Here is a 24,699-nt window from a genome sequence, read left to right on the forward strand (position 1 = left end):
CGCTATATAAATTATCCAACTATATATATATATAAAAAAATCAAAATAAAAATCAAATAAAAAAAATAGGAGTTAGATTACAACAAGTCTTGCTGCTACTGAGCGCATGGACAATTGGAATTCTAGAACTCATTTACCAAATGTAGGTATTTGATAGTTGATAACATTTACCTAATATTTATTTATTACATATACGGCCTAAGGCAATTACAAAAGTTTCATGAAGAAACATAAATACAAGAAACTGAACAAAAAGAACATATAACTATGTAGCAAAGACAAACAAGGGCAATACAATAATGGTATACAATATATTCATAAAAGCGAAAAACATAAGACTTCGAGTTAAACCATGCCAATCCAACTTCATCCCACACTGTTTAGTCGCGAAGAGATCTACGAAAAGGCGGAAGATCTATCCCAAAGAATTCCAAGTCGTGTGATGAATTGACTAATCTACGTTTGCTGCGTTCGTTCTCTTATTACCTCATTTCTCACAAAGTCAAACCACCGCACGGATGTGTTTTGTAACTTGAATTATTAAAATAAAACCATATTCTATTAGATAGAGTTATTCTACCTACATATCTTATAAATAATTATATAAATTATCTAAAATCATGATTTACAACCCCTGCTTGCATTTGAACATAACATAGAAAATTGTTTAGTCTCCCACCAGTCTGACGATGTCAGTCACGACGAAACCCGGTCACTGGCAAAAAATTATAAATAAAAGCGGAATAAAAGTATTCCTATATACGTATTTTTACTATGGTACTATTTTATTGGTTGGTTGAAAGAAATTGCTATTTGGCAATAAGCCCGCAAATGCAGAGATAACATTACGTACAAAAAGTTAAGTGAATTTAAAAAATATTTTTTAGTAAAATTTTCGATAATTTTTGAGTTTGGCCCTTTCCGCTAAGTCGCCGCGTTTTCCCCGCCGACAATGGCCGCCCGCGGCTCGAACAATTCGAAACTCAAAATCGGACGAGCGTGCAATGTTGTGGCGATACGTTTGGAAGTTTTTGCCTTTAGACGCGGCAACAGCGTTTTTTGACTACGCTTAACAAAATCAATAGTGTTTATTTTAAATACCGCGTCATATATTTTCCCGCGATAAGAATAGACTGATTTTTCTAATGGAATTTTTTGACACACACACAGACAGTACTTATCACTACCAACGCACACTTCCGCTCCGTTTTGAAAACAAAAAAGCGTCAATATTTTTTGTTTGTAAATTTTTGTACACCGCTGTAACTTTTTAGTTCACGATGGAGTCGCTGTCGAAATGCGATCTCTGTGTGGCCGAACTATTTATTTAGATATGGTTCGAAAGCGATTTGAGTTTAGAGAGATATTTAAATCATAAATAATTGTGTGGAGCCCACAACACGTAACAAACAAACAAAGGATTAAAAATGTTAAACGAAATTTTTTTAAATACCTAGATTATAAAAACAATAAAACGCTTTGCACTTACAGCCAATCTGCCAAACAAAATGGATTTTTTACACTTGAAAATAGAAGCACATTATCTGAATTACGCTATTTATATAAATTAACAAATAATAAGTTAGACTCTTTTAAATTTGTGGCAACAGAGAGGGAAAACATTTTTGAGAAGGGATATGAGAGTTTGGGCAGTTACAGGGCTTATGACCTGTCATTGGCTGGCGTCGACCTAGAGAGAAAATCCTGCCGGTCTGCAAGCGTTTGGACATACTCAAAACATTGTTGTATTAACTACCTGGTAGAAGAAGAAGTATAAAAGTTGTTAAATTTTAAAATTGTTAATTGTACAATAGTAAACTTTAAAATTGGGAATTTGTTGCAACAGCCAGTCTGCAAGAATTTGGACATACTCAAAACATTGTTGAATTAACTACCTGGTAGAAGAAGAAGTATAAAAAATTGTAAAAGTGTAAATTGTTAAATTGTAAAATTGTTGTAAATTGAAAGATTGTAAAATTTTAAATTGGGAATTTGTTGCAACAGAGAGTTGCAACAGCCAGTCTGCAAGCATTTGGACACACTCAAAACGTTGTATTAACTACCTGGTAGAAGAAGAATTATAAAAATTGTTAAATTGTAAAATTGTTGTAAATTGTACAATTGTAAACTTTAAAATTGGGAATTTGTTGCAACAGCCAGTCTGCAAGAATTTGGACATACTCAAAACATTGTTGAATTAACTACCTGGTAGAAGAAGAAGTATAAAACATTGTAAAAGTGTAAATTGTTAAATTGTAAAATTGTTGTAAATTAAAAGATTGTAAAATTTTAAATTGGGAATTTGTTGCAACAGAGAGTTGCAACAGCCAGTCTGCAAGCATTTGGACCTTCTCAAAGCATTTTTGAATTAACTACATGGTAAAAGAAGAAGTATACAAAATTGGGAAATAGTTTTCTTTACTTCACAAGAGTCAACAGATGGAAGAGTTGAGGAAATATGGGTGTTAAAACATAGGCAGAATGGTGAATGTTACACCGTGTATAAAGTGGCCACCTTAACCAGCCAACGACAGGTCATAAGCCCAGTGGATGCCTAGACTCCCATATTCCCCCCTCAAAAATGTTTTCCTCTCTGCTGCAATTTTTTCCTAGGGAGAAAATCCAGCCAGTCTGCAAGCATTTGGAAATAATCAAAACATTGTAGTCTCTTTTAACCTACTCTCCACAAGCTTTTGTTTCATCCATTGATATATTTAACACGCCCCTTAATTTATTTAAAAATAAATTAAGACTCCTTCTTTCTGGCTGCGATACGCTCCCACTTGCTGTTTAATGATGTTCACACTTACACACACCTGAACACTTACTCCCACACAAATACACACAAACACACCTCTACACTCACCCTCATACAAATACACATACACACCCTTTTGATATTTAATTTAAATTTATGATTTAATTTTTATAATTAATATCGGTATGTTTTCTAATTTATAATAATTATGTCTTATTTCTCAACTATTAATTGTACATTTTCTAATTTATTTATTTACTTGTAAATAATAATATATTTTCTAATTAATATTTAAAAGTTAATTTTGATAATTATCGGTATGTTTTTTAATGAACAGTATTTTAAATTTTCTTATTAATTATGGTACATTTTCTAATTTATATTTATGCTTCAATTTTTATTACGTTCGGAATGTTTTCAACTTGACATTAATTTTTCTTTTACTTATTATATAAGGTATATTTTCACATTTATATTTAAGATTTAATTTTTAAAATGAATGTTTACCGGTATGTTTTCAAATTTTCATGTATTTTATATTTTCTTATTATTTATGATTTATTTTCTAATTTATATTTGTGCTTCAATTTTTATTATCATCGGTATGTTTTCTGATTTATAATAATTATGTTTTATTTCTTAATTATTAATGGTACATTTTCTAATTTATATTTATGCTTTAATTTTTATTACGATAGGTATGTTTTCATATTTATAATAATTATCTCTTATTTCTTAATTATTAATGGTACATTTTCTCATTTATATTTATGCCTAAATTTTTATTAACATTTTCTAATTTATATTTATGCTTCAATTTTTATTACGATAGGTATGTTTTCAAATTTACTTATTATAAAGGGTATATTTTCTAATTCATATTTAAGATTTAATTTTTAAAATGAATACCGGTATGTTTTCAAATTTTCATTTATTTAGTATTTTCTTATTATTTATGATTTATTTTCTAATTTATATTTGTGCTTCAATTTTTATTATCATCGGTATGTTTTCTCATTTATAATAATTATGTTTTATTTCTTAATTATTAATGGTACATTTTCTAATTTATATTTATGCTTTAATTTTTATTACGATAGGTATGTTTTCATATTTATAATAATTATCTCTTATTTCTTAATTATTAATGGTACATTTTCTCATTTATATTTATGCCTAAATTTTTATTAACATTTTCTAATTTATATTTATGCTTCAATTTTTATTACGATAGGTATGTTTTCAAATTTACTTATTATAAAAGGTATATTTTCTAATTTATATTTAAGATTAAATTTTTAAAATGAATACCGGGTATGTTTTCAAATTTTCATTTATTTTATATTTTCTGATTATTTATGGTTTTTTTTCTAATTTATATTTGTGCTTCAATTTTTATTATCATTGGTATGTTTTCTCATTTATAATAATTATGTTTTATTTCTTAATTATTAATGGTACATTTTCTAATTTATATTTATGCTTCAATTTTTATTACGATAGGTATGTTTTCAAATTTACTTATTATAAAGGGTATATTTTCTAATTCATATTTAAGATTTAATTTTTAAAATGAATACCGGTATGTTTTCAAATTTTCATTTATTTAGTATTTTCTTATTATTTATGATTTATTTTCTAATTTATATTTGTGCTTCAATTTTTATAACGATAGGTATGTTTTCAAATTAATAATAATTATGTCTTATTTCTTAATTATTAATGGCACATTTTCTAATTTATATTTATGCTTCAATTTTTATTGCGATAGATATGTTTTCAAATTTATAATAATTATGTCTTATTTCTTAATTATTAATGGTACATTTTCTAATTTATATTTAGACTTCAATTTTCATAATTATCGATTGTGTCTTACTTGTTAATAATGGTACATTTTCTAATTTATATTTATGCTTCAATTTTTATAACGATAGGTATGTTTTCAAATTAATAATAATTATGTCTTATTTCTTAATTATTAATGGCACATTTTCTAATTTATATTTATGCCTAAATTTTTATTAACATTTTCTAATTTATATTTATGCTTCAATTTTTATTACGATAGGTATGTTTTCAAATTTACTTATTATAAAAGGTATATTTTCTAATTCATATTTAAGATTTAATTTTTAAAATGAATACCGGTATGTTTTCAAATTTTCATTTATTTAGTATTTTCTTATTATTTATGATTTATTTTCTAATTTATATTTGTGCTTCAATTTTTATTATCATCGGTATGTTTTCTCATTTATAATAATTATGTTTTATTTCTTAATTATTAATGGTACATTTTCTAATTTATATTTATGCTTTAATTTTTATTACGATAGGTATGTTTTCATATTTATAATAATTATCTCTTATTTCTTAATTATTAATGGTACATTTTCTCATTTATATTTATGCCTAAATTTTTATTAACATTTTCTAATTTATATTTATGCTTCAATTTTTATTACGATAGGTATGTTTTCAAATTTACTTATTATAAAAGGTATATTTTCTAATTTATATTTAAGATTAAATTTTTAAAATGAATACCGGGTATGTTTTCAAATTTTCATTTATTTTATATTTTCTGATTATTTATGTTTTTTTTTCTAATTTATATTTGTGCTTCAATTTTTATTATCATTGGTATGTTTTCTCATTTATAATAATTATGTTTTATTTCTTAATTATTAATGGTACATTTTCTAATTTATATTTATGCTTCAATTTTTATAACGATAGGTATGTTTTCAAATTAATAATAATTATGTCTTATTTCTCTATTATTAATGGCACATTTTCTAATTTATATTTATGCTTCAATTTTTATTGCGATAGATATGTTTTCAAATTTATAATAATTATGTCTTATTTCTTAATTATTAATGGTACATTTTCTAATTTATATTTAGACTTCAATTTTCATAATTATCGATTGTGTCTTACTTGTTAATAATGGTATATTTTCTAATTTATATTTAAAAGTTAATTTTTAAAATTATCGGTATGTTTTCTAATGAACCGTATTTTAAATTTCCTCTTAATTATGGTACATATTTTAATTTATATTTATGCTTCAATTTTTTTTAACATTTCCTAATTTATATTTATGCTTCAATTTTTATTACGATAGGTATGTTTTCAAATTTATAATAATTATGTCTTATTTCTCAACTATTAATTGTACATTTTCTAATTTATATTTGTGCTTAAATTGTTATGCATGTTTTCTAATTTTGGTTATTTAGAACTTTTTGATGTTACTATTAATTTTTTATTTTTTATGCATTATTTAATGAAATAAAATAAAAAACCCACACGTAAAAAATAGGGTCCTTCCTAAACACGGGAATTTCTTAGCTAGTCGAGACATTCTGAAACTGGGAAATACAAAAAAAAAATACATTTAGGTAGCTCTGTAGATGCCTAGACTTCTATTTATTTATTTTTATTTTCTTTTATTCAGGAAACATACAGTACAGTTACAAAGTTTAATATTTTACACAATTGGACTTAATTCTAATGGACTAGTGAAGTTTCCATATTAAAAAGCAATTAAATGTAAGGTTAATTATGAAAGTATAAAAAAGAGAAGGAAAAAGAAAACATAAATGAAAGTTGTTTAAAAATTAAAATTTAAGTGAAAAAAATATATTTTAAGGTTTGTAGTTTGTAGTGAGTATTTACAAATGGAAATAATATTAAAAATGAAGAAAATTTGTAAGAGTAATTAAGAATTAAGAATGGAAATAAAGAATGAAAAACATGCTCAGATGTAAAAATAAAATAAAATAGTTATAACATTTTTTTTAAAGAAGGAAAAACATAAACACATATTTATTTTAAGGGTTTCAAAGAAACGATGAGAAGAATCTTTAAGTGAAACAAAAGACAGTAAATTTAAATTTAGGTCAATTTAAAAAACATCTTCAAAATTAATGACACATTATAGTAAGAGCAGCAATATATTGATTTTATTAACAAATATAATATAAGTAATTAAAAGTAGTTTAAAAGTATAAAAACATGCCAATGGCAGCAGAGAAAAAATAAAAAATAAAGAAGGAATAACAAGTATAGCAAGTAATCTTTAAAATTTGAAAAAGCTATTGCTTTTTTAAGGAGAAGATTTTAAACCAAGAGAAGTCGATAAAATTTCATTAAAGCGATTTTAGTAGTAATACAAAATTTTAAAAGAGAAATTTAATTTCTTAATTCTATATTCCTTTTTCTAAAATGTTTTCCGTCTCTGTTGTGATGTGTTCACTTGTATTTATTATTATTACGACGTAATTGATATTTTAAACATAAAGTATCTTTATATATATAATTCCTCTGTACGTGTGATGTCACCGTACTGATGTCCTCGTTACGTGCGGTTTTCAGAGAAATATAGATCTTTGCGCTGTGCGTGTTCGCAAATATTATAATCTTCAATCTAATATGTAAAAAAGAAGTTAGGAGCATAAATGTTTCATTCATCGATCTACCAGGGTTGCATTCGAGGAGAATGCATTTGCAAAAAATGGAAAGATATTTTTTTTTTTGTATGAAAAAAAAGTTTGTTTTTGAATGTTTTTTGATCGAGATCTCAATCAGATTCTTTCCTTAAATTCTTTATAATTTCCACACATTTATTTATTTTTATCGGAGTTTTGGTAACACTAAAATAATATTATATTCAATAAATTTTAAAAAATCGTATTCCTACATAAGTACACCCCTCTGTTGGTGAGACGATCGGAGTTTGACGTTTGCAAAAAGAATGCCATATTTGAAAAAAATATTTATTTTTAGTTTTGGAATTGAATCACAAATAAGTACCTAGGTACCTACTTATCAATTAAAAGTCTTTTTCCAAGGTAATAGCAGGCAAGCTAACGTTCGGGCAGGACAACGTCGACAGACCCGACAGGGTCCGCTGGTAGTTTATATAAAATCAACTCTATTTAATCTTTTTTAAGACGGAGAACGACAATTTACATTTGTTAGATTATCGTGCTTTCTTTATTTACTTTTGTTTAGAACTGGGTTGTGGTCCCGTGGCCAATGTCTCGGACTCACGGCTCAAAGGTCCTCGGATCGAATCCCACTGTATCCCAACTTGATCTTATTTTATAATAGTGTATTATTTACAACTCGTTGAAAATGCCCCTCAAAATGAAATATTTAGGTAAATCACAAGAACGTAATTATTTATTTTGCACTTAAATTATTATTTGTAAGTACCATATTTAATTTATTTTTAAAATTATTTTAATTGTTATTATTATTACCAATATTTTTTCGAGGCATAAAATAATTTTATTGCTCTTTGCATTTAGTATGGTTGTATTTTGTCCCTCTTAAAAAGTCATTTTCTTTTTAGTATTTTAAATTTTATGTGCACACGTTTCAATTTTTTCAAATCTATAACTACAGTCCTTAAAATATACCTCGATTATAATGACAGCTGTCAAACTAATTTCATTAGTGATGGGAAATTACTGCTCACTGATCAAATCGATTTTATCAGTTATTTCGTGCAATCATGAAACTCTGTTTTCTAAAATTGATACAAAAACGCAAAAACCAGCCTATTATAGTGTGTTTAACACAATTATTCACCAAAAAATGAGACATTTATACTTTTTTCATGAACAACATCAAATGAATTATTTTTTTATTCAATCAATTTACATTGATCAATTTGTCCCATATCTAACGTTTTTGCAAAATGATGTAACCTTGTAAGAACGTCGTTAATAATAAGGTTTATTTTAGTTTTAAAACTGATTTTATATATTTATGTTGATTTATGTTTCAAGCATTGTATTAGAAAAAATAATAAACGCGCTAGATACAAATGATTTTTTGCGTGTCAATATAAATAACTCCTTTGACGTTGCTACAAAGTTACGTCGTCATTTTTCTGACAACTGTCATTCTAATCATGTTACATTTTAAGGACTATGAGCGTGTTCTCTTTATGAAACTGCTATGCTCTATTATTTCGATCTAATGTGATTTATGCGATTGACATAGAATGGAGACCAGACCACTATTCTAGGAGGCATATTCTAGAAGAGGGCGAACAGTCGAGCAATAAAGAGTTTTGATTGTACGGACATGAGTAAAATCAGAGGATATTCTGTTAACGAAGCCGAGTAATTTCAGTGATTTATTTACTGTATTATCTATATGCTCGTTGTACATCAGTTTATAGTCCAAAATAACTCCTAAATCTCTGATGGACTTGACTACATCAATTTTGGAGTTTTCTAATAGGTACTCAAAGGAAATTGATTGTTTTGTTCTATGAAATGACATTATTTTGCATTTTTTAATATTTAGTTCTAAATTTATTATGTTTTGATACGGAACCTCACTTTATATCTTCCATTATATTTGAGTTCACTTTTCGCCAATTTTTTTTACGCCGGTGTCTCTCGACGACGCTTACCTGCACTTGTATTTTGTACCTCTTAAAAAATCCCCAAATTGTTTCAATTTTGTACAATGAGACTGCTGGGATATATTATTATTTTTGTAACAGGCATTTTTATTTTCATAAATAAATATATCATCCGTGCAACGATCACTTTTGTTGGTCGAACGCGAACCGATAACTTTACGTCAATCGTCAATCTTGTTTATCTATATGTCAGTTGTCAAAATATCCATTTATAATCCGACTATGGCTTCTCGTATACATTATTATAAAGATTTGTTTTATGAGACGAGTTCCGCGCTGTAATCCCGGTTTTACAAGCAATATAACGGTATTTAACGCGGCATTACTTCTAGTGAGTAATTCTCGAATAAATGCATTCAAATAATGGTGTTTCGAAATTAGGTCAATATTTACGAAGGAATTTGCGAAGAAATTAGTTTTCATCGATTCGGGTTACGCAGTCAGCTGTCGTTCTTTTTCTAGGTTAGAATGCAGACGCGGAGTAAAACGGGGTCTCGCCCGGAGCGCAAAGGGGCCGAAGACGCCCAGAACCTCGTCGCGGGTATCATTAACCTTTCCAAGGAGTGCCCCCTGCCCGCGGACGCGATTATCAAACTGGAACTGGACGAAAACGCCGAAGATTTAGACGATCCCAACTACAAACCGGACGCGGAACCGTTCACGAAAGATGACGATGTTTTCAGCGGCGGAAAGAAACGTCCGACGAAACGAACGAAGAAAGATGGCGAACCGCGGTATAATGACTACAGTTGCGCCAGTTGTGACTTCTGCACTCACTCCGTCAAGAAGCTCTGGCGACACATCCGCGGCAAGCACAAGAAGTTCAACTGCGAGCTCTGTCCCTACCGCACCAACCAGGAGTCGTGGTTCAAGGGCCACCTGAGGCGCCACGCGGGCAAGACCTTCCAGTGCGACGCGTGCCCGCAGCTCTTCGCCACCCTGCCCAAGCTCACCCGCCACCGGCTCGTCCACGCGCCCGCGCGCTCCTTCCCCTGCCCCGTCTGCCCCTTCACGACCATCCACGTGCACAACCTGAAGCAGCACGCCATGATCCACTCGGACGAGCGGCCCTTCCGCTGCGGGCTCTGCGGCTTCGCCACGCGCCAGCGCCGCTCGCTGGCGCTGCACCGCGCGCGGCACGCGGGCCGCAAGCCGCTGCGCTGCGCGGCCTGCCCCTACCGGACGGGCTACCCCAGCGCCATGCGGCGCCACCGGCTGACGCACGCGGCCGAGAAGCCCTACTTCCACTGCGCCCTCTGCGACTACCGCTCGTGCGTGAAGCAGAAGCTGAGGGCGCACCTCGAGCGCCACGAGAACCGCCGGCGCCACAAGTGCGCGCGCTGCGCGTACCGCTCCAACGAGGCCTACGCGCTGAGCTGCCACGTGCGGCGCTCCCACGAGCGGCAGGACCGCTTCTTCTGCGACGAGTGCCCGTTCGCGGCCGCGCTCAAGCAGGACATCCGCGGCCACATGCGGGTCCACGAGAAGCGAAGACCGTTTTCCTGCCACGTGTGCGGTTATCGATACAAGCTGCTCAAAGGCCTCAAGTGGCACATGTCGGCGGCGCACTCCTCGTGCCCGCCGCTGAACTGCGGCGTCGGCAGCTTCGAGTACTTCATCGAGAAGCCGACCCCGGCCGAGAACATGAAGGACGACAACTTGGCGCACTTGAAGCTGAAGCTGAGACGCCTCGGCTTCATTTCGGAATACAACGCCCCCGACGACGGTTACGAGAGAATCGTCTCCGATAATATAGGTCCGGTTCTGAGACCGGCTTTGAAACTTAGAAAAACCTACAAAAGAATTTCTAAACGGATTAGACCGCCTGAAACAATTTCCAACCAATCTTCGCTGCCGAATTCGAATGGAAATATTTCTGCGGTTGGAAATTCACCCGGTGATTTCAACCGGGTTACATTTATCTCGGATGATCGTCCGCCGAAGCATCTGGAAAATATCTATGCGGAGTCTTCTCGGAAAGATTCGAGTGAACAAACAAAGCCGATTAAAAATAACTCGGATAAAATAATTCACGATGGAATAGTTTCAAATGACACAGTTACGAATGGAGTTTCTTCTCCGCCGAAAATAATCAATCCCCCATCCGACAATTCAGTTTGTGAAATTGACCTCAAAAACACCTCAAATATTGAATTGGTTGAAAGTTGTGATGATGAAAAAATGGTTGGAAATTCGACGGATGCAGACTCGATCCTGGCTAGAATTTTAAGCGATAATTCTCCTAAAGCAAAAATTATGCGAGCATCGCAAAAAAAATGGGTTGGAAATATTACTAGCAAAAATTCAAACCGTAAATTCAACCAAGTTGGAAATATACCATACATGATTTCTCAACATAAAAATCATTTTAAATCTGCAAAAAAAAACGCTTCTAAAATGGTTGGAACTTTAGCGAGTAAATTAGTTCGAAGAAATAGTTCTCAACTGAAATGCACTACATCGAAAATTCAACCATCCGTAAATTCTTCAGGCAGTTTAAAAATGGTTGGAAATTACTTAAACAAAGATACGAATATCTCGGGTCAGCTCTCTTCAATGGGAACTATATTGGAAAGTGCGGGAACGGTTGGAAATTTCGCAGATAGTTCGAACAAAGCGGTCGCTTCTCAACCGAAACAAATTAAATCTACGGATAAAATAACGGATGGCGCGAGTAAGGTTGGAAATTTCTCCGATAGCGCAGACGCAAGTGTGTCTTCTCAGATTAAATCTATTGAAAAAATGCCGGACAGGGCGAGGACTGTTGCGAGTTCCCCCGATAGCTCGAACGAAGGGAGAAACGTCTCCGATCAGCCCGCTTCTCGGGTGAAACAAGTCAAATCCATCGGAAATATATCGGACAGTGTGAGGATGGTCGGAAATTTTGCTGAAAAATTGAACCGGGCGGGAACCGGCTACGACAGCGTCAAGGTTAACAATAATTTAGACAAATTAAAACTTTTGAATAAAAAAAATGTAGTCGTATTGGAAAAGATTCATGTGTGTGAAATTTGCTACGCTGTTTATAGAACTGAGGAATATCTCAATTCACATAAGGTGTTCTTTCATAGGCTTTAGTTCCTATCCGGATGCATGGGTGTGGAAAAGAACGTTTTCATTTGACAATTGAGTATGTCTAAATGTTTGCAGACAGGCTGGACGTCCTCTACGGGGAGTTATTTAGGTACAAATTTGCTGCGGGGAAAACATTTCAGTAAAGGCAATATGAAAGCCCGGGGCCTCGATTACGATAGGAAGATCAAGAAGTCGTACTTGCACCTTGACGGTATAGTTGAAGATAAATTCCCCGAGCGATTACAAAGATATACCACCGACGCCCAGCCTTCAAGTTTTGGGTAGGTTCATCTATGTGAAACAAGGGGAAGCGTACGCCACGGTGCACATATCTGCGCTCTAAAATGACATAGCTTCAGTATGACGTCACAGTTGAAGATAAAATTCTCCCGACCGACTGCAAAGATATACTACCGATCCCCCCACCATCAAGTTTTGATGTAAGTTCATCGGTTTATACCGAAGGGTCTAGAACCCCTCGATACGTTTATCTACGCATAAGTGTAAAAAAATTTGTTCCACCGAACAATTTTTCCTTTATTTATGATTGATTAAAATTTATAATTGTTTTGAGGTTGGCAATTTTTTTTTTAAAAGCCTATTAAAAATATGAGAGAGAAAAAAGTAAGTTTTAAAGTCGAATTAAATTCCGAGATAACTGTCACTTTAGTATAAGAGTGTTTCTGAGCATCTAAATTGGCAAAATATACAAAACACAAACAAACAAACCATCACGCCGTTTCTCCGTAGGGGTAGGCAGAGATAATAGAATGCCATATCACTCTATCTTTGCATACAGACCTCGCTTTCTCTACGTTCATACATTTTCTAATGCACGCACGCCGATTATTCCTACTTTTGACATGTCCAACACAAGTATTTGATGGACTTGATCATGCCATGTCTTTCTCAGCCCTCCTCGTTTTATGCATCCATCAACATTCGCTTCGTAGATCTCTTTAGCCGTTCTTTCGTTGTACATTCGCTCTACATGTCCAAACCAACGCAGCAACCCTTTCTTGATTCTTTCGATAATGCATGTCTCAGCCTTACACAGTTCACGGATCTCGACATTTGGGCACCTATCATACATCGTTTTACCGCGCATTCGCCTGAGGGATCGCGTTTCGACAGCATTTAACCTACTTTCATCATCATTTTTCCAATTCCATACTTCGCAGCCATACATAAGAACTCCATTGTGAACTGCTAGTTTTGCCTCTTGCGATAAAAATTTGTTTGCCAAAGTGCATCGTTCACCCTGTTCTTGGCACTCGCCCTCCTCTCCATCCCCAGTAAACATACTTCCCAGATGCACAAATTCTCCTACCTGATTCAGAATATCTCCGTTCACGCTGATCTCACATTTAGTTATATTTTCATCCCTTTCAAAAACCATCACTTTCGATTTATCAACATTCGTAAGCAAATCGCTTTTCTTGCATACATCGTAGACTTGCACACCACGTGTGAAGGTGAATGGGTCATTCACATCGTGGTTTAACATTGCTAAAGGAGTCAAACAGGGATGTGTAATGTCACCATGGTTGTTCAACGTGTACATGGATAACTGTATGAAAGAGCTGAAGGATTTAAGAATGGGAGCAAAAATGAGTGGTACAACGGTTAACTGTCTTCTGTATGCGGATGATGCTGTGCTTCTTGCTAGCAGCAAAGGAGAATCACAATTCTTGGTAAAAAATATACATAACAAAATGATGAAACAGAAAAGTAATGAACAATGAACATTCGGCCGAACTTGCTTATTACGAGGAAATTTGCTCGTTATATCATCATCATCATCCATGTCCGCTCCCCAGTTGGAGCGTATGGCGTCCACAAAGATCCTCCAGGCATCTCTGTCAGCTGCCAGCTCCTGCGCATCCCCCCAAGTCAGGGTTATGTCCTGTAGTTGACACGAACTGCTGACGAACGGTCAGCAGTGGACGTCAAGAACCCGGTGCCTCGTGAAGTAGGCAAGCGTGGTTAAGGCTCTCGGGAGGCATCCGCAGTACATGGCCAAGCCAACCGTACCGCCTCCACGTCCATTCTCTCATTACTTCATTCCTCACAAAGTCAAACCACCGCACACCGAGATTCTTCTGAGACACCTATTTTCAAAACTCAGTATTTATTCGTTCATATTTTTCTCTTACGAACCATAATAATAATAAAAATAATGTGACCTCACTGGGGTTACCCGTGCCGAGGACACTTAACAATATACTTTATTTAAATATTTTTACATTTGAGAATAAACAAAGAAGACTAACTTAATAAACAGAGGTAATTAACAAAATTTACACAGTTTTAAACACTACGTATTTATGTCTATAATTCATTTATGTACATCTATATTATTTATATCACAAAACGCATAATGAAAGAACCTAACATAAGCCATACACTTGTGGAGCAGTTGATTCAATATTGGTTTGGGCGAATGAGACAATCCATTTTACGTCTACCTAGCTCCACTATCCATTTTTTTATAGCCTTTTTGAATGTTTCCTTTTTACTAATTATTTAATTAGATAGTGGAAGTAGGTTATAGATTTTAATTGAATTATACTCAAAATCCTTTTGTCCGAAAGTGGTATTAGTTTGTATTTGTTTAAGTTGTCTTTGTGTTGAGGATCTAGTGATTATATTATTTGTATGTGATGTATTGCAGGGGTTATGTCTTTCATTTGAGTAAGAGTAGTTTTTGAATCTGTAAAAGAGTATTGTTTTAGTGTCAAGATGTGATTTATGGAATATTTCTTCGGTAGATGTCTGTATCGGGACTCTGAGTATTATTTTAATTATGGATTTTTGTGCAATAGATACACTATTTAAAACTGTGTCACTCGCACCACCCCGACCGATTATACCATACTCCAAAAGGCAAATATAGGCGGCATTTGGTTTTTACCGAGTAAATATCCAATCTCCAGACAGCCTTCATACTGTTGAACGTGGCGCCTGCTATTCCTATCCGCACTCCCAGTTCTTTTTGAAAGCTGCCATTTTCCGTAACATATACTCCCAATTTAAATTTGTTGCAACAGAGAGGGAAAACATTTTTGATGAGGGAATATGGGAGTCTAGGCATTTACTTATGTAGGCTTATGACCTGTCATTGGCTGGTTTAAGTAGCCATTTTACATACTGTGTAACATTCGCCATTCTGCCTATGTTTAAACATCCACATTTCCTCAACTCTTCCATCTATATATATTTGGATAATTTATATAGCGCCGTTTTTGTGAAAATCACAAAAACGGCGCTGTACAATAAATAAATATCCCATCACGTCTTGCAGCTACAGAGCGCATGGACAGTTAGGATTCTTGTTTCTCGTCTCCATATAGCAACAACAACAACAAACCATCACGCCGTTTCCCCGTAGGGGTAGGCAGAGAGGATAGAACGCCATAACACTCTATCTTGGCATACAGACCTCGCTTCCTCTACATTCATACATCTTCTTATGCACGCACGCCGATTATTCCTACTTTTGACATGTCCAAACCAACGCAGCACCCCTTTCTTAATTCTGTCAATAATGCATGTCTCAGCCTTACACACTCCATATAGGAGCTAGATTATACGTCTTGCAGCTACAGAGCGCATGGACATTAAGAAATCTGGCCCCTGTTTACATTTCTATGTTTTTATTTGACAATGGAGTTTAGAGTTTTGGCAATATTTTAAAAATTTAAATAAAAAACGAATTTATAAAAATAGAAGTTAGATGACAACAAGTCTTGCAGCTACTGAGCGCATGGACGGTTGGAATTCTAGACCTCATTTACTAAATTTGTATATTTGATAGTTGATAACATTTACCTATTGAAGCTAGATTACTAATCGTCTTGCAGCTACAAAGTGCATGGACGAGTGAAATTCTGGCAACTTAAAATTATCAATAAATTTACAAAAATAAACATTGAGCATAATAGTGAATTTGTAAAGTGTTCGTGCTAAAAAGTATACAATAAAAAAATAAACAGATAAAGCACCGTTTCAACACTATGGATATCCGAAGGGTAGCTTTCGTAGATCCTTTTGTGAAGTAAAAGAGCTGAAACCTTTACCATGTGGGTGAGATTCTTCCGGCTGAACCAATTCACCTACTAGGCAACACCTGAAAACAATTTTCCAATTTTGTATACTTCTTCTTTTACCAGGTAGTTAATTCAACAACGTTTTAAGTATGTCCAAATGCTTGCAATTCGGCTGGATTTTCTCCTTATATATATATATATATAGTTGGATAATTTATATAGCGCCATTTTTGTGAAAATCACCTCAAGGGCGCTGTACAATTAATAAATATCCCAGTACGTCTTGCAGCTACAGAGCGCATGGACGGTTGGGATTCTAGTTCCTCGTTTTCAATTAAGATCAATAAAAAATTATAACAGATAGGAGCTAGATTACAGAACGTCTTGCAGCTACAGAGCGCATAGACAGTTAGAAATTTAGCCCCCATTTTAAACATTTTAAAAATTGACAAATAAATTTAGTGTATTAATGATACTAAAAAAAATAAAAATAATATGAATAATAAAAAGGAGTAAGATTACAACACGTCTTGCAGCTACTAAGCGCATAGACGATTGGAATTCTAGACCCCATTTATAAAATTGAGGTATTTTTAAGTTGGTATATGAAAGCTAGATAACCAATCATCGCGCAGCTACAAAGCGCATGGACGAGTGGAATTCTAGCAAAGTTAGAATGATATCAATAAATTTATAAAAAATAGAGCATAGTAGTAAGTTTGTCAAGTGTTCATGCCAAGAACTAAGCAATAAAAAACTAAATAAATAAAGCACTGTATCAACTCCATGGTTAACAAAGGGAGATAGATGTCCGAAGAGAATCTTTTGTAGACAGTAGGTAGATATCGTCACCATGTGGTCCACTAGGCTGCTGGAGAATTTCTGGAAACGCACGTGTGTAGACTGGGGGATTATGCCTATTGTTCCAACGACTTGGTGTCCATTTTGGTCCGTATTACATAGGCAGTTGTTCATATTTAAATTTGTCTGCAAGCATTTGGACATACTCAAAACATTGTTGGATATACTCCTAAGTATTTGAAACTCTCTGCCCGACGTCCGAGAAGTAGCATTATATAAGTGAATGGAGTGTGGAGAAAACTATAAACTAAAATGTCAAATGTTTCCTCGTTACATCTGAGATCTTGATATGTCTGTGATCATTATGACCAAGTTTGACTGTGCGTAGTTAGACACAAGATAATCAAGCAATCACCATTGGAAACATCTAACAGGATAGATCAATCCACCCATTTCTGCCAAATATAAGATTTGTTAACTACTGTAATCAATTTTATAACTTTATATTGTTAATATATTGAAATAAATATTTTATGATGAAATATTTTTTTATTACGCACTAGCTAAACCTGGCGACGCTTCGCTTTTGTAAGATTCAAGTATGCACAATGCATAGAATTAAGAATCGTCCAGAAGAATCGTAGAATTATATTTGAATACATCGGACTGTGTCCAAAAAACCAGCTACTTTTAAATGTTTATTTTATTTATTTATATATACGCCCAATGGGCATTTCTATGGACACATTTATACATAGAAAATTATTATAACAAAATTAGAAAGACTCAATGGTTTATAGTAGACTTTGCGGGAGTGGAAGCGGGAGAGAGGTGTTTATAATTGAATTTGATTCAGTGATCGTTTGAAAGAAGACAACTTGTTATCAAAGAAATCAAGACTGGTATGTTTGTTGGCAGACCGGAGAATTCTGGGCATAGGGGAATGAAAACCATAGTTAGTTCTATGGTTATCGGTATGAAAGAGCCAGTTTTGTCTGAGGTTTCTAGTTGGGATATTTAATTTTACTAAGCTCAGTAGTTCAGGCGCATCAAAGAGTGAGTTGAGAATTTTAAATAGGACTATAAGGTCGGATTTATTTCGACGGTCTCGAAGAGAAGATATATTCAAAGTAGTTTCTAACTCATTATACGTATATTGGTCTCTGGATAAGCCCAACCTCCAGCCTATCTTTCTACGAAATCGACGTTGAACTGATTCAATATTCTTGATGCGAACATCATAATACGGAGACCAGATGACAGAGGAATACTCTAGGTGCGGGCGAACTAGGGAACAGAAGAGAGCTTTAAGGGTATTGATATTTTTGATGTCAGCTGTGCTTCTGTCAATAAATCCAAGGAGTTTTAAGGATTTATTGATAACATGTTCAATATGATTTTTAAAAGAAAGTTTAGTGTGAAGTATAATACCCAAATCTCGTATACCAGACACAGATGATAATATTTCATCATTCAGTGAGTAGTCGTATATGATTGGCTTTTCCAGACGAAAAAATCTCATAACCTTGCACTTTCTTAAGTTGAGATGTAGATTATTGGATGAGCCCCAGGTGCTAAAAGACAATAAGTCAGATTGTAACAGTTAACAATCGGAGGGGCTGTCAATCTGTTTGAGAATTTTATGTTATTTTAAATGATGTTTTAAAGACAATGTCGGTCAAATGTCCACCACGGCATTGTTCTATCCATGAGTCCAATTTTTATTAGTTCTCTCATTTGAAAAATTTAATCATTACACAAATGTAAGGTATTTGTATTTAAAAAAGCAATTTGTTCATTTCTCTAAAGTTTTATTGCACACGCGGAAACATTGATTGACACAACACAGTAGATAAGTAAAGAGTCATTTAACAAGAGTAATTTAATTAATGAACTTTGAATTTAAAAAATAATACTAATTTTATTTTACATAAAACGGTCAATTTTATGTCATGTTAAATAATATTTGATGTTTTAAAACAATGTTGGTCAAATGTCCACCACGGCGTTGTTTAATCCGAGAGGTCCAATTTTCATTAGTTCTCTCCACAAAAAAATATAATCATCACACAAATGTAAAATAATTGTATTTAAAAAAAAAAGCAATTTGTTAATTTCTCTAAAATTTTATTGCACAGGCGGAAACATTGATTGACACAACAGAGTAGATAAGTAAAGGGTCATTTAATAAGAGTAATTTAATTAATGAACTGTAAAACATAAAATATAAAACAAATTTTATTTTACATAAAACGGATATTTTTATATCATGTTAAATAATATTCGATGTTTTAAAGGTAATGTCGGTCAAATGTTCCCCACAGTGTTGTTTAATCCGAGGTTCATTTTTCATTAGTTCTCTCATTAGATGAGCAAAGTAGGGTAAAAAAAATTACTAACCTGGCAACACTAACGAAATGTCAATTTTTTTTCTTCGACAATCTGACAGATGGAAAAATAATTAAATTTTTAAGTAACATATTTGCTACTTACACATTCATTTGCTAATTACACATGAAATGTGATCCCATCCGGTTTCTTTAAGATCCTAGCAGTATTTTTATACCTTAAAGGACACAACACGGCATGGTTGAATTCAAATCAGGAGTTGCGTACTGAGCCACGTCTACAAAGAAACTAATGGGTCAAAACGTAAACCTACTCATTTATGAGTAGTTTAATCGTCTTTTGTTTGATGTGTGTGCGCGGTTTCTGAACTATTCTTAGTTCTATGGCTCCACACAACGAATGCAAACTCCATATATGTATACTGTGGTCTTTGAAAGAAATGTAACTATGACTGAATGTAAGATTGTAGTAAATGGAGATAGTTTGAAACAGGTCGAAGAATTTGTATATCTGGGTAGTATGTTTACTAGAGAAGGATATATGGACAAGGATATTGAAAGGAGAGTTAGTGCCGGTAACAGAGTTAATGGTGCCTTAAAGTCTGTCGTAGCAAATAAGTGTCTATCGCAAGAGGCTAAATTAGCAGTTCATAATGGAGTTCTGGTACCAACCCTAATGTATGGAAGCGAAGCATGGAGTTGGAAAAAAAGGGACGAAAGTAGACTGAATGCTGTTGAAATGCGATCCCTCAGGCGAATGTGCGGAAAAACAATGTATGATAGGTGCCCTAATGTCGAAATTAGAGCAGAATGCAAGGCTGAGTTAAGCATTATCGACAAAATTAAGAAAGGTCTTTTGCGATGGTTCGGTCATGTGGAGCGAATGAATGATGAAAGAACGGCTAAAAAGATTTATGATGCGAATGTGTCCGGTTGTAGAAGTCGAGGAAGGCCGAGAAAGACATGGCATGATCAAGTACAACAAATTCTTGAAAGTGGTCATGTGAAAAGTCGGAATAATCGACGTGCGTGCATGATAAGATGTATGAATGTGAAGGAAGCAAAGGAAGTGTGCCAGGACAGAGTGGTGTGGCGTTCTATCCTCTCTGCCTACCCTTTCGGGGAAATGGCGTGATGGTTAGTTAGTTAGTTAACACACTAACTGGCTAGAACACCCCGATGGGAGGTGGAAAAGCCAATAAAAAACTAGATTGAAGAAGAAGAAGAATAAAAAACTAAAAAGAAGAAGACATTTGTGTGTTTCTAGTTTACATAAATTTAATCTGTGGTGTTTTCTTGCGAGTTGTCAAACGTGTGTCAAACTTGCGATAAATATTTACTGTTAAAAGGGGTCTGGTTATTTAAGTTTTGTTAACATGACGGAGTCTGATTTTCTAACGACATCATGTCAGGAATGTCCCATATTTTCGGATTTCGACAAAGTGTGCCGCATTTGTCTATCGCGGTCGCGTCTGAGCTCAATTTTCCAATTTAAAAATAAGATTCGCCAGTGCTCGAAGATCAAGCCGAGGCTCCGCGATGGCCTGCCGGACAAAATTTGCCGAGCTTGCTCGAGAGCGCTCGACGTCGCTTCGCACTTCAGACTAATAAGCGAAGCGTCGGACGCCAGATTGAGAGCGGCTCTCCAAAATAAGCGGCGACAAGAAAAATACTCGGACTGCCATAGCGACGAATTTGAATTTGAAACCGACGCGGTTAAAAACGAAGACGTCTCGGAAGATGTCCCACTCAGCGTTCTGAAATTAAAATTGGAAACAAAAGAAAATCGGGGTGAATTGACCGGGCGAGATATTAAATCTGAGGCTGATTTGACCGGGCGAGATATTAAAGCTGAGGGCGATTTGACCGGGCGAGATATTAAAGCTGAGGCTGATTTGACCGGGCGAGATATTAAAGCTGAGGGTGATTTGACCGGACGGGATATTAAAGCTGGTGGCGATTTGACCGGACGAGATATTAAAGCTGACGGCGATTTGACCGGACGAGATGTTAAAACGAGCAGTGATTTAACATTTTTCAACTGCCTTTTGTGCGATATGAGTTATTTGGATTTGCCGAGTTTGCAGACCCACATTGCGTCGCACGGCAAACCGCACGACGGCCTTTATAAATGTTACGGCTGCGGCGAATCGTTCGGCGACAAAAAATCTAGATTCGACCATGAAAAAAACCACTGCCCCAAAATGGCGTCTGGATTGTATAAATGCCGGTAAGAGATTTATATTATTAATAATTTATCGCTCCCGCTGTAGGCAGAAAGGATAGAACGCCACATCATTCCTCGACCTCGCTTCCTCTACATTCACACATCTTCTCACTCGCGACGAAAAAAACCCATACAATTCAACTACAAACTAAAAAATACTTCCCTTTCAATGGTTTCGTCAATAGAGGATCTCGGCATTACTTTAGACAGTCAGCTCTCCTATCGTGAACACATTGATAATATTGTAAACTAATCTCTCAAACTGATCAATAGAATGACGACGGACTTCATAAATATTAATACCATCAAAACTCTTTATTGCTCACTAGTTCCACCCCATCTAGAATACGCTTCTCCTATTCGGACTCCATTCTACAGGACTCATATCGACCACATCGAGTCTGTCCAACATCATCTTCTAAGAAATGTGGTATGGTTGCTCGGATTGCAAAGGGGTCATTATTCCTATTTTGAAATAGAGCAATCTCTTAATCTGTCTCCATTGGAGAGACGTAGAACTGAAATGGACCTTATATGCATTTTCAAAATACTTAATGCTTTAAGTGATGTCCCACCTCTGTTGCAATCTATTTCTTTTCGTGTTCCCAACCGTGGCACCAGAAATCTAAATCTGCTATTTATAAAATCTTCTAAGAGCAACTTTGGTTTTTATGCCCCAATGTCCAGAATGTGTAGATTAGTCAATTCATCACACGACTTGGAATTCTTTGGGATAGATCTTCCGGCTTTTCGTAGATCTCTTCGCGACTAAACCGTGTGGGATGAAGTTGGATTGGCATGGTTTAACTCGAAGTCGATTGTATTAAAAATATAAATTAACACGCCAGAGACAAATGATTTTTCGTGTGTCAATATAATCCTGGCTGGCACATGTATAGTTTAATAACAATACATGTGCCAGCCAGGATTTGTAGACGGCACCACCTGTTTCATGTACCAATTAGTAAAACATCGTATCTAAAACATTTAAGTTTGTAAGTGAAAATTCTTTGTAATTTATTATATAAATAAAACACGAGTGATACTTTAATCCACAAATTTGGAATATCCAGTGACCGGTTTCATCGCTTTCGCGACATCTTCTCAGAAATCATCATTTACAAAACCACACTCACGAAGGATGGGACGCTAAAAATAAAATCAAATACTTGAACTCATTAAAATAGCATTATATCAATTCATTAGTTAACCCAAAGAAAAATTTTTTGATAATGATCCTTAAGATAAAAATAACTTTATTTATTATTTATATCACTACAGAGATGGGTAGAATTTTTGTTTCAAGATTATGGATATTCGAGCGTTTACAGGGCTTATGACCTGTCATAGGTTGGGTTCAAGTGGCCACTTTTATGTAGAATTCTACAACATTCCCCATTCCGCTTATTAGCGAATATCCATATCGGTGACATTTTTGGTTTTAGTATATATGTCATGAAACAAGGAAAAAACAAAAAACCAAAAAAAAAAAAAAATGTCACCGATATGGATATTCGCTAATAAGCGGAATGGGGAATGTTGTAGAATTCTACATAAAAGTGGCCACTTGACCAACCTATGACAGGTCATAAGCCCTGTAAACGCTCGAGTATCCATAATCTTGAAACAAAAATTCTACCCATCTCTGTAGTGATATAAATAATAATATACCTACTCCCCCTTGGGATAAAACCCAGAATTGTGTGTGTATAAATATGTAAATATATATACACATACCAAAAATAATATTGTGTAACTTTATTTAATTTACTTACACATAACTTTGAATTGTCTATCCTTACCTCTGTTTTGTATAAATACATTTAACTCTTTAATAAAGATACCAGTCTCGAAGATGTCGCGAAAGCGATGAAACCGGTCACTGGATATTCCAAATTTGTGGATTAAAGTATCACTCGTGTTTTATTTATATTAACAAAACATCGTATGTTAAAAATGCCTTTTTTCATAGGACTTTTTCAGTGTACAATACAAAATTTAAAGACATAGATTACGCAAACATAACTCTGTCATATTATAAGTAACTAAGTAGACATTATAATAATAAATATGTACATCTCCCTTCCCCTCTTTATCCTCTCTTCAAGCATCCTCGTCCTGATCCCGCCCAATTTACAATAACTTACTGTTCTTAAAAAAATATTTAAAAAATTCTTTGTATATTGAAAAATATTTACGAGTACATGAAAATAACATTTTTATATGTATAAACTTATATGTATTTATTTGATATGTAATATATTCTCTTTACTAACTTTGTATACTATGTGGAAATCTGTTATTAGTTCTGAGTTTATACACTATATCTGTTTGTTTACTATAAATATATATGTAGAACTGTTGATTTTCCAAATAAAATAAAAAAAATATTTTGAGTTTGTCCAAATTTTTGTGGACAAGTACTGGATTCAACTCCCTGGGGAGCTGTTAATATTAACATATATATTAACAGATATGTTATTGATATTAATATGAAATATTGTTGATAAATCCACCTGGTCCCTGAAGAAGTATAGAAATTGAAAAAATAACATTTTCAGGCGTTGCCTAGTCTAGTATGTAGGTGAAATAATTCAATTAGACGAATCTCACCCGCATAAATAAAGGTTTCAGCTCTTTAACTTCACAACTGTCAACAGATGAAAGAATTGAAGGAATATAGATGTTCAAATATGGGCAGAAAGGTCAATGTTACACAGTGTGTAAAGTGGCCACTTAAACCAGCCATTGACAGGTCATCAACCCTGTAGATGGATAGACTTCTATATTACCTTCTCTAAAATGTTCTTCATCTCTGTTGTAATATGTTAATATAAACAGCTCCCCAGGGAGTTGAATTTAGTCCTTGTCTACAAAAATTTGGACAAACTCAAAATATTGTTGATAAATCCACCTGGTCCATGAAGAAGTATAGAAATTGAAAAAATAACATTTTCAGGCGTTGCCTAGTCTAGTATGTAGGTGAA

At 34.1% G+C, this 24,699-nt stretch overlaps 1 protein-coding gene across 5 annotated transcripts in view; it reads left to right on the forward strand.

The window, feature by feature from the left end:
* The window catches only part of LOC148278677 (uncharacterized), a 35,820-nt gene that overhangs the window by 4,463 nt on the left and 6,658 nt on the right, over nt 1-24,699 (forward strand). For 2 of the 5 annotated variants that reach the window (XM_088231016.1, XM_088231019.1), the window contains exon 1: nt 20,787-21,715. The exons of 1 other annotated variant lie outside the window; for it this stretch is intronic. In XM_088231016.1, coding sequence (XP_088087142.1) covers nt 20,862-21,715 — 854 coding nt within the window. In that variant the 5' untranslated portion in view covers nt 20,787-20,861. Of the gene's footprint in view, nt 1-20,765; nt 21,716-24,699 lie in introns of those variants that run through there. 2 more of the 5 variants (XM_088231018.1, XM_088231017.1) reach the window with 2 other exon arrangements.

Source organism: Micrasema longulum, unplaced genomic scaffold, assembly GCF_059751315.1.
Source record: "Micrasema longulum isolate JH-2025_06_02 unplaced genomic scaffold, ASM5975131v1 h1tg000842l, whole genome shotgun sequence".
Lineage (NCBI taxonomy): Eukaryota > Metazoa > Arthropoda > Insecta > Trichoptera > Brachycentridae > Micrasema > Micrasema longulum.